Source organism: Panthera tigris, chromosome F3, assembly GCF_018350195.1.
Source record: "Panthera tigris isolate Pti1 chromosome F3, P.tigris_Pti1_mat1.1, whole genome shotgun sequence".
NCBI lineage: Eukaryota > Metazoa > Chordata > Mammalia > Carnivora > Felidae > Panthera > Panthera tigris.
The window spans coordinates 11,045,388-11,057,756 of record NC_056678.1 but is presented as its reverse complement, the minus strand read 5'-3'; the positions used below and the strand labels follow the sequence as shown (position 1 = coordinate 11,057,756).

The 12,369-nt window shown below is 39.8% G+C and overlaps 1 protein-coding gene across 5 annotated transcripts in view; it reads left to right on the top strand.

Moving 5' to 3' along the window:
- The window catches only part of MPC2 (mitochondrial pyruvate carrier 2), a 32,970-nt gene that overhangs the window by 7,201 nt on the left and 13,400 nt on the right, over nt 1-12,369 (top strand). For all 5 annotated transcript variants that reach the window (XM_042976209.1, XM_007077003.3, XM_007077002.3 and 2 more), the window contains exon 3: nt 9,716-9,756. In XM_042976209.1, the coding sequence (XP_042832143.1) occupies nt 9,716-9,756 (41 nt within the window). The remainder of the gene's footprint in view (nt 1-9,715; nt 9,757-12,369) is intronic.

Genomic DNA, 12,369 nt, shown 5'->3' with positions numbered 1-12,369 from the left:
AACGAAAGCAAGACTATTTACGCCTTACCTAGTTTGATTCAACAGAGAGATCAAAGGAGAAGCAAGCCCTGAGGAAAGCTAGAAATACTTTGATTCCTCCAAGTCATGTGAGAATATTAATTTTGGTTATAAGAGGGTATGAAAATGTTCAAGGCATGGTATGACATAGGAGAAAGAAGTGGACCAGTTCTGCTCCCTGCTCTATCTGGAACTACCAGCGTATAAGACGAATCACGTGACATCTAAATGCCTTTTCTTTTTCACCTATTAAAATAAGGGAGCTTGGGGGCGCCTGGGTGGCTCAGTTAGTTAAGTATCTGACTCGATTTCAGCTCAGGTCATGATTTCGAGGTTCATGAGATCAAGCCCCGCGTCAGGCTCTGCACTGACAGCACGGAGCCTGCTTCAGATTCTCTCTCTACCCCCCTCTCCCTCTGCCTTTCCCCTGCTCACGCACGCACGTGCTCAGAATAAGTAAACGTAAAACGAATAAAATAAGGTGGCTTGGATTTTCTTTCTGGTCCTTTCTAGCTGTAATAATCTACAATTTGGTATTTTTACTGGAGCATTCCTTCGTTTCAGAGCTTTCAAGAAACTCAGATTTCATTGGGGAAAACTATGTAATTATTGTTAAGTTAGGATTTAGAGAGGTTTTTAATCCTTGCTGTGCTATGTACTTTACACAGCCAATTTTATGTCTCCGGGCTACATTGACCTGATTTATAAGAGGAGTGCCTGAACTAGATGATTTCAACTATCTTTTTAAATCTAAAAGTCATTGATTTCTTTGCAACTGAACAAATAATGTAAGCTTAAAATATATTAACCCTAAAATGCATGTCAACTATTTTAGCTAGTTTTTTTCACCTGTTATTTTACTTTGGCACTTGCATCGAAGCCTGTTTTCAATCAGTATTTTATTTTATTTTATTGTATTTTATTGTATTTTATTTTATTTTTATTTTACTTTATATAGAGAAAGTATTTTTATTTTTTCTTTTTTTTAATTTTAGTTAACATACAGTGCAAAAATATTGATTTCAGGAGTAGAATTCAATGATTTATCACTTTCATGCAACACCCAGAGCTCATCAAAGTACCCTTCTTAGTACCCATCACCCATCTGGCCCATCTCCCACCCATCTCCCTCCATCAACCCTCAGTTCGTTCCCTTATGGTTAAGAGTCTCTTGTGGTTTGTTTCCCTCTGTTCTTTTTCCCTCCCTTCCCATATGTTCATCTGTTTTGTCTCTTAAATTCCTCATGAGTGAAATCATATGGTATTTGTCTTTTTCTGATTGACTTATTTTGCTTAGCGTAATACATTCTAGCTCCATTCACGTCATTGCAAATGGCAAGATTTCATTATTTTTGATGGCCAAGTTGTGTGTGTGTGTGTGTGTGTGTGTATGTGTTTATGTGTATGTATATATGTATATATATATATACCACATTTTCTTTATCCATCAGTCGATGAACATTAGGGCTCTCTGCCTAGTTTGGTATTGTTGATAATGCTGCTATAAACATTGGGATGCATGTACCCCCTTCAGATCTGCATTTTTGTATCCTTTGGGCAAATCTTTAACAGTACAATTGCTGGATCATAGGGTAGTTCTATTTTTAGTTTCTTGAAGAATCTCCATACTGTTTTCCAGAGTGACTGCACAGTTTGCATTCCCACAAACGGTGTAAAAGCCTTCCCCTTTCTCCGCATCCTCTCCCAGCACCTGTTGTTTCTTGTGTTGTTAATTTTAGCCATTCTGACAGGTATGAGGGGGTATCTCATTGTGGTTTTGATTTATATTTCCCTGATGATGAGTGATGTTGAGGATCTTTTCATGTGTCTGTTAGCCATCTGGATGTCTTTGCAATCGCCATCGTAAAAATTATTATGTACCCTTTATATTCTGTGTGCTATTTGAGTGATGGCTGTTGCCAAGGCCTTAAGGAAGATATAAAGTTTATATGGATCTAAAATGGTGGCCCAGTCACCTTCTTAGTGTGAAATCAGAGCTAGCTTTCATACAAATAAAATGAGCAATTTTTGATAGTACATATCTGTGTCAAAGAGTAACCCTTACAAATTCTAAGGATTTGTAAGAGGTTGGTCACATGAGGGCAAATTTGCTTAATATAAGGAACTTGGAAGAATGTTGAGGAATGTTGCAAAGCAACAAACCATAGAGAAATGGTGTGAAAGGGACAGGAAAAGGTAGTGAAAACATTGAATAAGAACCTTTATTTTTCACATTGGGACATAGCATCTCAATTCAATATTTGTATCTGTGTATCTTTGCATGTGTGTAAAGTTATTTATTCCAAGAAGGAAGGTTTTCCTAGGGAGAATTATACATAAAATAAATGACACACTTTCTGGGTAGAGTTTATATAATATTTCATTAACAGTAATTCCTCTCGGATAAGGAAATTAGGAAGTAAATTTATGTCATTATTTTATTAACAGGTTCTTCAAAATTTATCAAGACAACTAGATTTATTAATTTGTTTGAAAATATATGTTTCTTTTTTTATTTTTTATTTTTATTTTTCTTAATTCATTTTTTTAAATTTACATTCAAGTTAGTGAGCATATAGTGCTTTAATGATTTCAGGAGTAGATTCCAGTGATTCATCCCCTATGTATAACACCCAGTACTCACCCCTACAAATGTCCTCCCTAATGCCCCTTACCCAGTTAGCCCATCCCCCCCCCCACAACCCCTCCAAGCAACCCTGTTTGTTCTCTGTATTTAAGAGTCTCTTATGTTTTGTCCCCCTTCTTGTTGTTATATTATTTTTGCTTCCCTTCCCTTGTGTTCATCTGTTTTGTATCTTAAGTTCCTCATATGAGTGAAGTCATATATTTGACTTTCTCTAACTAATTTTGCTTAGCTTGGCATGATACCCTCTAGTTCCATTCATGTAGTTGCAAATAGCAAGATTTCATTCTTTTTGATTGCTGAGGAATACTCCATTGTGTAGATATACCACATCTTCTTCATTCATCCATCGATGGACATTTGGGCTCTTTCCATATTTTGGCTATTGTCGATAGTGCTGCTATAAACATTGCGGTGCATGTGTCCCTTTGAAACAGCACACCTATACCCCTTGGATAAATACCTAGTAGTGCAATTCCTGGGCCATAGGGTAGTTCTGTTTTTAATTTTTTGAGGAACCTCCATACTGTTTTCCAGAGTGGCCACACCAGTTTGCATTCCCACCAGCAGTGCAAAAGAGATCCTCTTTCTCTGCATCCTTGCCAACATCTATCTGTTGCTTGAGTTGTTAATTTTAGCCATTCTGACAGGTGTGAGGTGGTATCTCATTGTGGTTTTGATTTGTATTTCCCTGATGATGAGTGATGGTTGAACATTTTTTCATGTGTCTGTTAGCCATCTGATGTCTTCTTTGGAGAAGTGTCTATTCATGACTTTTGTCCATTTCTTCACTGGATTATTTGTCTTTTGGGTGTTGAGTTTGATAAGTCCTTTATAGATTTTGGATACTAACCCTTCATCTGATATGTCATTTGCAAATATCTCCCCCCATTCCGTCGGTTGCCTTTTAATTTTGCTGATTCTGAAAACGTATGTCTCACATATTTGGTTATGCTATTCCCTTGCAGAATTTCCCAAATTCCTCTGTGAAAGTTTGAACCTTAAAAAAAATCGATTTCACTTTTAAAATGAGACAAGGCCAGGGGCATCTGACTCTTGGTTTCAGTTCAGGTCATGATCTCACAGCTTCGTAGGTTCGAGTGCCTCATCGGGCTCTGCGCTGACAATGCAGAGGCTGCTTGGGATTCTCTCTCTCGCTAGCTCTCTCTGCCTGCCCCACTCGTGCTCACTCACTCACACTCTCTCTGAAAATAAATAAATAGATAAACTTTAAAAAAATAAAATGAGACAGACTCATACTCTCAAAGAGAAAATGACCATTATTCTCTGTATTTCTTTATTATACTTGCAAATAGTCATAGTTTTAAATATAAAATGTATATGGGTTTTCTTTTAATGCTTAATATTTCCAAATTGTCAGCATTTGAGGCCTTTTTTAATTTCCAACCAGTAAACTTCTAAGAGGCTTAGGAATTATTTAAATTGTTACTTAATTGTATTACTTATTAGTTAATTCTTTGTCGAAAAGAATGTACATTTATATTTGGTGGGGACACATTTCCGTCATCTTGGACTCCAAATTAAATTTCATAAGAGGTGATTTTTATTCAGGATATTTTCAGCAGTTCAAATTTTCTACCTATTCAAATTTTTCATTCATTGTAATGAATGTTAGCTAGATACTCTGTTTATATTTCTGATTGTCTTGATTTTAAGGTGTTATCTCCCTGCAGGTATCATAATTATATAATTATCTCATTTTTAAAAAGTATTTGTGTATCTACTTATTTATCTTGAGAGAGTGAGTGGGACGCCTGGGTGGCTCAGTCAGTTAAGCGGCCGACTTCGGCTCGGGTCATGATTTCACGGTCCATGAGTTCGAGCCCCGCGTCGGGCTCTGTGCTGACAGCTCGGAGCCTGGAGCCTATTTCCGATTCTGTGTCTCCCTCTCTGCCCCTCCCCCATTTGTGCTCTGTCTCTCTCTGTCTCAAAAATAAATAAACGTTAAAAAATTAAAAAAAAAAAAGAAAGAAAGAGAGAGTGAGTGAGTGCAGGCAAGCACACAGGCAGAGAGAGGCGGAGATAGACAGAATCCCAAGCAGGCAGCAAGGAGCCTGACTGGAGGGATCCCATGAACCACAAGATCATTACCTGAGCCAAAACCAGGAGTCTGATGTTCAATCGACTGAGCCACCCAGGCGCCCCTGACACAGCTCTTCACACAAGAGAGCATAAAAAAAATAAGATAATTAGGGTTTGGTTTTTTTTTTTTTCCAACGTTTTTTATTTATTTTTGGGACAGAGAGAGACAGACAGAGCATGAACGGGGGAGGGGCAGAGAGAGGGAGACACAGAATCGGAAACAGGCTCCAGGCTCTGAGCCATCAGCCCAGAGCCTGACGCGGGGCACGAACTCACGGACCGCGAGATCGTGACCTGGCTGAAGTCGGACGCTTAACCGACTGCGCCACCCAGGCGCCCCAGGGTTTGGTTTTTTTTTAATGTTTATTTACTCTGAGGGAGAGAGGGAGAGCTTGCCCACAAGCTGGGGAGCCGTTTTCGGATTCTCTGTCTGCCTCTCCCCCACTTGCACGCTCACGAGTGCTCTTGCTCGCTCAAAATAAATGAATTCTTTAGAAAAAAGAATTGTTAGGGGCACCTGGGTGGCTCAGTCAGTTGAGCATCAGACTTCAGCGCGGGTTATGATCTCACGGTTTGTGAGTTCGAGCCCCTCATGGGGCCCAACTGCTGTCAGCTCAGAGCCCACTTGAGATCCTCTGCCCCCTTCTCTCTGTGGCCCCCTGCTCACACTCTCTTAAGAATAAATCAAACGTTGGGGCGCCTGGGTGGCTCAGTCGGTTAAGCGTCCAACTTCAGCTCAGGTCACGATCTCACGATCTGGGAGTTCGAGCCCCGCGTCGGGCTCTGGGCTGATGGCTCAGAGCCTGGAGCCTGCTTTCAATTCTGTGTCTCCCTCTCTCTCTGCCCCTCCCCCGTTCATGCTCTGTCTCTCTCTGTCTCAAAAATAAATAAACGTTAAAAAAAAATTTAAAAAGAATAAATCAAACGTTAAGAAAAATGGTTGACTGAAGGAAGTCTTGTTATATATATTGTTTAAAAAGGAATAGCTGTGTCATCGTATAGAAAGACCATGTTTAGAAAGACAGTATGACGTGTTCACACTGTTTGATACCTATTTCCAAATGCTTTGTTTTGTCAAAACTTGGTGTTTTACAAATGTTGGAGTGAGTAGGAATGTTTCCTCATTACCATTTCCACTGTCGATTGTGGTTTTCAGGAAGACAGCCTCTGGGACCTCAATTCATACGTGTCTAAATTTACTTATTTGCTCATAAGGTACAAAATGATTAGCTAAGATAAAATGGAAAAGTGAACTGAAATAAGTTTTCTTTAAGACGTTTCGTTCGTCCATTTTATGGTCACAGGTTTTGTTAAGCCCCTATTTTGCTTTTCTTAACAACGAAGAAAACACTATCTATTTGCATTTGTAGATATCCAACTCTGATTCTTTGTGTCACCTGTCCGCATCCTCTGATATCTCAGAAATATGAGAAATTTAGAATGTCTTATAATACCTATTTGCTAATGATATTTTTTAATTCAGTGCTTAGCAGTTGTGAAAATAATGGAGGGCTTGTTTTATATTTTAAAAGTATTCCCTAAAATAGTCTTACCTCTCTTGGTCTAGGTTGTAGCAGCCACAGTTTCATGTTTGAAGTTTTTTTTCTTTGGTTTGGTTGTAAAAGATAGGAGCGGTTAATATTTTAAAATTCTCATCCAGCTTGGGGCAGTTGGGTAAATTAGTTACCAAGCAAACGCTTACTGAAAAGCCTGACTGTTTGTTAAGTCTGAAGGATCAAATATTTAAGCTCATAAAGAAACCAGAACCTAGAGGCATTATTCAGGAAACAATTTTTAAGGTGGCAGAGGAGGAAGCATCAGTTTTGAAATAGAAGGAAGAAGGAGTTGGCTGAGAAGTTCAAAGCCAGCGACCAAAACATTGTGCTGACTTACACTTGTGTGCTGAAGGCAAGCTTCATGCAGGGAATAAAAAATAAACATAGTGATTGATATTGCATATGACTTAGAGACTTTGTCTCTAAGAGACTCTTAGAGTCTCTTAGAGACTTTTTGTCTTTGACAAAAATAAACCCAGTGTGCTCTGATGGGAATCTCAGACGCTCAAACTAAATAAAATAACTAGAGAGTTTGAAAAGACTGACTTATAGGATCAGTACATTATGCCATCAGACTTAGGGGAAGAACTTTCAGGAGCCAGATAGAGGAGTGTGATGGTCTAAGAGCAGAGTAACTAGTGAGTGAAGATCTGGTACAGCCCTGATGTAATGGAACTTGATGTCCCTGGGGATGAGTAAATAGCAGATTCTGCCCTTGAGGATGAAGCGGTTAGGATCAGACCTAAAGTTTATGTTTGATTGACACCTGTCCCGGATATGGTTAATCCCATTCAGTTCTGTTCACAAAGACTATTCGTTAAGGGAAACCAAGAAATAAGCCTTGCCTTCACCCTGTCTCGTGAAAGTGACAGATGCATAAACAGATCATTTTAATTGTTCAGTGCAGAAAACGACAGAGCAGTATACGGGCCGCTTAGTATAACCTGGAGATGTTAAAGAGGGCTTCCTTGAGGAGGTGCAATCTGTAAGTTTTTGAACGACGTTGGGAGTTAGCCAGATGAAGACAAGGCCGAATATGGGGCTAGTGGAAGCATAAGCTAAGGTTTAGAGCCAGTAAACAGCATGAAACTAGTTGTGTGTTTGCCTAGCTTGTTCTATCGACATTTGGGGGGCTAGCTGATTATGTGCTGTGGGAGACTGTCCTGTTTGTTGGAGGATGTTTAACAGCCTGCCTGGCCTCTACCCAGCAGGTATCAGTAGCAGCAGTATCACCACCAAGACAGTTGTGACAACTAAAAGTGTCCTGGGACATTGCAAACGCCCCCCCCGGGGGGACAGAATCACCCCTGGTGGAGAACCAGTGACCTGAGCTAAAATGTAATTAAGTCAGGATTGGAAATTTATATTCTTAAACTCTGTGCCTTCACGTTTTCTTTTCTGTTTCCTTAGTTCCTTTAAATTTATTTTAAAATTCCAACATCGAAAGAAAATTGTTTCCAATTCTTGTTCAAGGTACAGAGGAGAGGATCATTATGCAGCTAGAGTTCTAGGGGTAATGGGAATTGCGATCAGAACAGTACGAAGCTGAGGGAACCGGATAAAAGATAAGTACAGTAACCCAGAAATTGAATATGTAGAGATTTTCAGCCAGTTACAAGAATGTCAACATTTAGAACTCCCTCTCCCTCTCTCTCTGCCCCTGCCCACTCACACCCTCTCTCTCTCTTAAAAATAAATAAATTTAAAAAAATAAATTAAAAAAATAAATAACCATTTAAAAAAAAAAAACAGCAAAGTTTAGAACTCCTCAATAGCTTTAATTCTCCCAACAGCCATTTCAGCACTATGTCCAGATTGGCACTACAATTTAAATTATGGAAAACTTGAGGGGTGCCTGGGTGGCTCAGTCAGTTAAGCGACTGACTCTTTTTTTTTTTTTTTTAAACGTTTATTTATTTTTGAGAGAAAGAGCGTGAGCCAGAGAGGGGCGGAGAGAGAGGGAGACACAGAATGCGAAGCTGGCTCCAGGCTCCGAGCTGTCAGAACTGAGCCTACCCACCCATTCTTGATTTCAGCTCAGCTCATGATCTCATTCATGGGAATGAACCCTGTGTCGGGCTCTGCGCTGACAGCACAGAGCCTGCTTGGATTTCTCTAATTCCCTCTCTCTCTCTCTCTCTGCCCCTCCCCTGCTCACACCTGCTCTCTCTCTCTCAAAATAAATAAATTTTTAAAAATATGGAAAAGCTGAAAGTACGTAGGAAAACATGAAAATGACTAGCTGTCACATGAAGGTGAGAAAATGCAGTTTTGGGGCACCTGGGTGGCTCAGTTGGTTAGGCATCCGGCTTCGGCTCAGGTCATGATCTCGCGGTCTGTGAGTTCAAGCCCCGCATCGGGCTCTGTGCTGACAGCTCGGAGCCTGGAGCCTGTTTCAGATTCTGTGTCTCCCTCTCTCTCTGACCCTCCCCCGTTCATGCTGTGTCTCTCCCTGTCTCAAAAATAAATAAACGTTAAAAATATATATATTTTTAAAAAAAGAAAATGCAGTTTAGTATTATAATCATTTTGGCGCACGAGGAAAGACAGACTCTGAGCCATGTACTTCTAGAATTTGAAGAATCGTTGGTCTAAAGTTAGCATCCAGGTCCTTTGAAGATTGAGAAAATGAGACTTCGATTGTGGAAAGATTTTAGGACTAGATGTAAATAGTCTAGAAGATCAGCAAACTTACTTTAAAAACTCTTCAAAGGATAAGCCAGGCTTATCAATATGCAAGTGTCGGAATGATAAAAACAACTTCTGATTTTAATGAATTTTTCAGTTGTTTGCATATAGGCATGTGTATTACATATACCCGTATTTATCAAAGTTAAAGTCTAAACTCTGGTTAATTAATATAAACTGTTTCCAGTTGTGCTGGCTCTTTATTCAACAGCCATTAGGTGGTAAGGATACAAGTATGAATACGATTTAGCCACTAGCTTCAAGGAGGTCATAATTTTTATAGGTAAATAGATCTACCACTAACCACAGTTGTATATTTAAAGAACACTATGATAGATTTATAAATCTCTTTGTATTAAAATCACGTTGAGTTAACGAATTTTACTATAAGCCCAATGAATTCGTTTGAGAGGGATAAAAGATAATTAAGGACCAGGGGCACCTGGGTGGCTCAGTCGGCCGACTTTGGATCAGGTCACGATCTCACAGTAGTTCACGAGTTCGAGCCCCACCATCTGGCACCTGCTGTCGGAGTGGAGCTGGCTTCAAGTCCTCTTTCCCCCTGTCTCTCTGCCCCCCCTCCCCCACTCATGCACATGCACTCTCTCTCTCTCTCAAAAATAAATAATAAATATTAAAAAAAAATTTTAAGTCATGTATAAAATAGTTGGGTTATTTCTAAATTTTTCTTTTCTTTTTTTTCCAGGTCCCAAAACAGTTTTTTTCTGGGCTCCAATTATGAAATGGGTAAGTCCTGAGTTTTGCAGAAGGTACTGAAAAAAAATATTCTTTAAAAGGAACTTATTAATTTGAAGTCACTTTTATGAAGAATGTTCTTTTTTAAATGTTCATGGTCTGGGGGCACCTGGGTGGTCCAGTCAGTTAAGCCTCCGACTTAGGCTCAGGTCATGATCTCGCAGTTCGTGAGTTCGAGCCCCGCGTCGGGCTCTGTGCTGAAGGCTCAGAGCCTGGAGCCTGCTTGGGATTCTGTGTCTCCCTCTCTCTCTGCCCCTCCCGTGCTCACACTCTGTCTCTCTCTCTCAAAAAAAAAAAAAAAAATTAAATGTTCATGGTCTGTCTGGAGATGATTTCATGCAAATAATCTTAGATGTGTCATTTTTACTGGATAAAGCATACTACCTACTTGAGTTCTGAGCTTCTTAGATAAGAGGCCTTCTAGGAACATATTTGTTATCAAAAAGCTTATATAATTGTGGGCCCTAGAAACTCGAAACTTCATTCTAAGATTTTATGACTAAGTAAAATGAACCAACCAGAACCCCTCAAATTAATTTTTATTATTAATTTAGTATATGAACTGACGATACCAACACCAAAATACAGGCAAGGAAAGTTTAGTCTCAAAAAGTAGAAAAAATTATCCTACGTATCATACATATTTGGTACATGGTAGAATCCAGAACTTCTGACTCCCAAGACCAGTGCTTTTTACGTGAGGCCAGAGTTTGCATTCCCGAAGTCCTCCTTTAGCTGAAAATGAAAAGACACGGCCATGGAAATAATAAAGCAAATCACTGATTTTTATGTTGAAAGGGCCGGTTTTGGCCTACGGCAGTGCTTCTCAATGTCATCCCTAGACCTGTAGCATTGGCCCTGCCCAGCAACTTGTTAGAAATGCAGATTTTAGGGGTGCCTAAAATCAGACTTCGGCTCAGGTCATGGTTTCCCTTCACCCCCTCTTTGTGGGGCGGACTCTGTGCTGACAGCTCGGAGCCTGGAGCCTGCTTCGCATTCTGTGTCTCTGTCTCCCTCTGCCCCTCCCCTGCTTGCACTGTGTCTCTCTCTCTCAAAAATAAATAAACATTAAATTTCTTTTTTAAGAAAGAAATGCAGATTTGGGGGCTCCATCACAGATTTGCTAAATCTGAAACTCTGGGGATGGAGTCACTAGTAATTTTGCCCTCTAAGTGATTCTGATACCTTCTAAAATGTGAAAAGTACTAGTCTGTAGGCTTTTTGTTCTTTTAATTGTGGCAGACTACACATAAAATTTGCCATCTTAACGATTCTCTTAGTGTCAAGCACATCCATTCATTTGTTGATGGACACTTGAGTTGCTTCCGCCTTTTGGCTACGGTGGATGATGCTGCCGTGGACAATGGCACACAATATCCGGTCCAGTTCCTGCTCCCAGTTCTTTGGGGTATGTACCCAGAAGCGGAATTGTTGAATCAATATTATTTTAAGCAACTGCCGCACTATATTCCGCAGCGGCTGCACTGTTTTTACATTCCCACCAGCAGTTCACAAGGATTCCAATTCCTCCACGTCTAGCCTGCCAACACTTGTTACTTTCGTTGTTGTTGTTGCTTTATAATAGCCATCTTCATGGGTGGAAAGTGGTAGCTCGTGGTGGGTTTGATTTGCATTTTCAAGTGTGATTAGTTATCCTGAGACTCTTTTCATGTGTTTATGGACTATTTGTATATCTTTGGAGAAATGTCTATTCAAGCCCTCTGTCCATTTTTTAATCAAGTTTTTTTGTTGTTGTTGAGTTGTAGGCTATTTTAATTTTCTTAAATGTAATGTTTTAAATCGTTAGAACACAGGGCGCCTGGGCGGGTCAGTCGGATAAGCGTCTGCCTGTGGCTCAGTTCATGATCTTGCCGTGAGTTTAAACCCCGCGTCGGGCTCTGTGCTGACAGCTCAGAGCCTGGAACCTGTTTTGGATTCTTGTCTCCCTCTCTCTCTGCCCCTCCTCAGCTCGCGCTCTGTCTCTCTCTCTCTCGGTCTTTCTCTCAAAAATAAATATTAAAAAATTTAAAAAATTAAAAAAAAATTGTTAGAACAATTTCAGAAATTCAGCTATACATCTAAGTAGTTGAGAATGTTAGAAGTGGCTGTCCCTTAATCTTATGGCCTTAGGTAAATTAAATCTGTCATTTTCTCCCCTTATTTATAAAATGACTAGAGTAGGTTAGTGTTTCCGAGCTGCATTTTATACAGAACTACAGAGCAGTTCTTTTTTTAATTATTTGTATTGTTAAAAAACAAAATTCAACCAAGTAAGCTTGAGGGGTTTTATTAAATGATTCATGGATGAGACAGCATCCTATTTAGCGAATGAATAGAGAGGGAGACTCCCCAGGGCTACAGAAAGAGAAAAGTTTTTAAAGGCAGGACAAAGAAGTCATAAACAGAAAAAAAAAGATTATCTCCAGGTGAGGTCACCTTCACTTGGGGACAAAAGAGTCTTAGTAGGCGAATTATTCTTTGGGGATGGGGAGAGGGCCTATGCCAGAGAGTACATCATTGGTGCTGACCAGAAAATTCCTAACTGACTCGTTAAGACAACCTTTCTGGGGGAGGTTGAAAGTGCAGTTACATTAGGTATTAGTG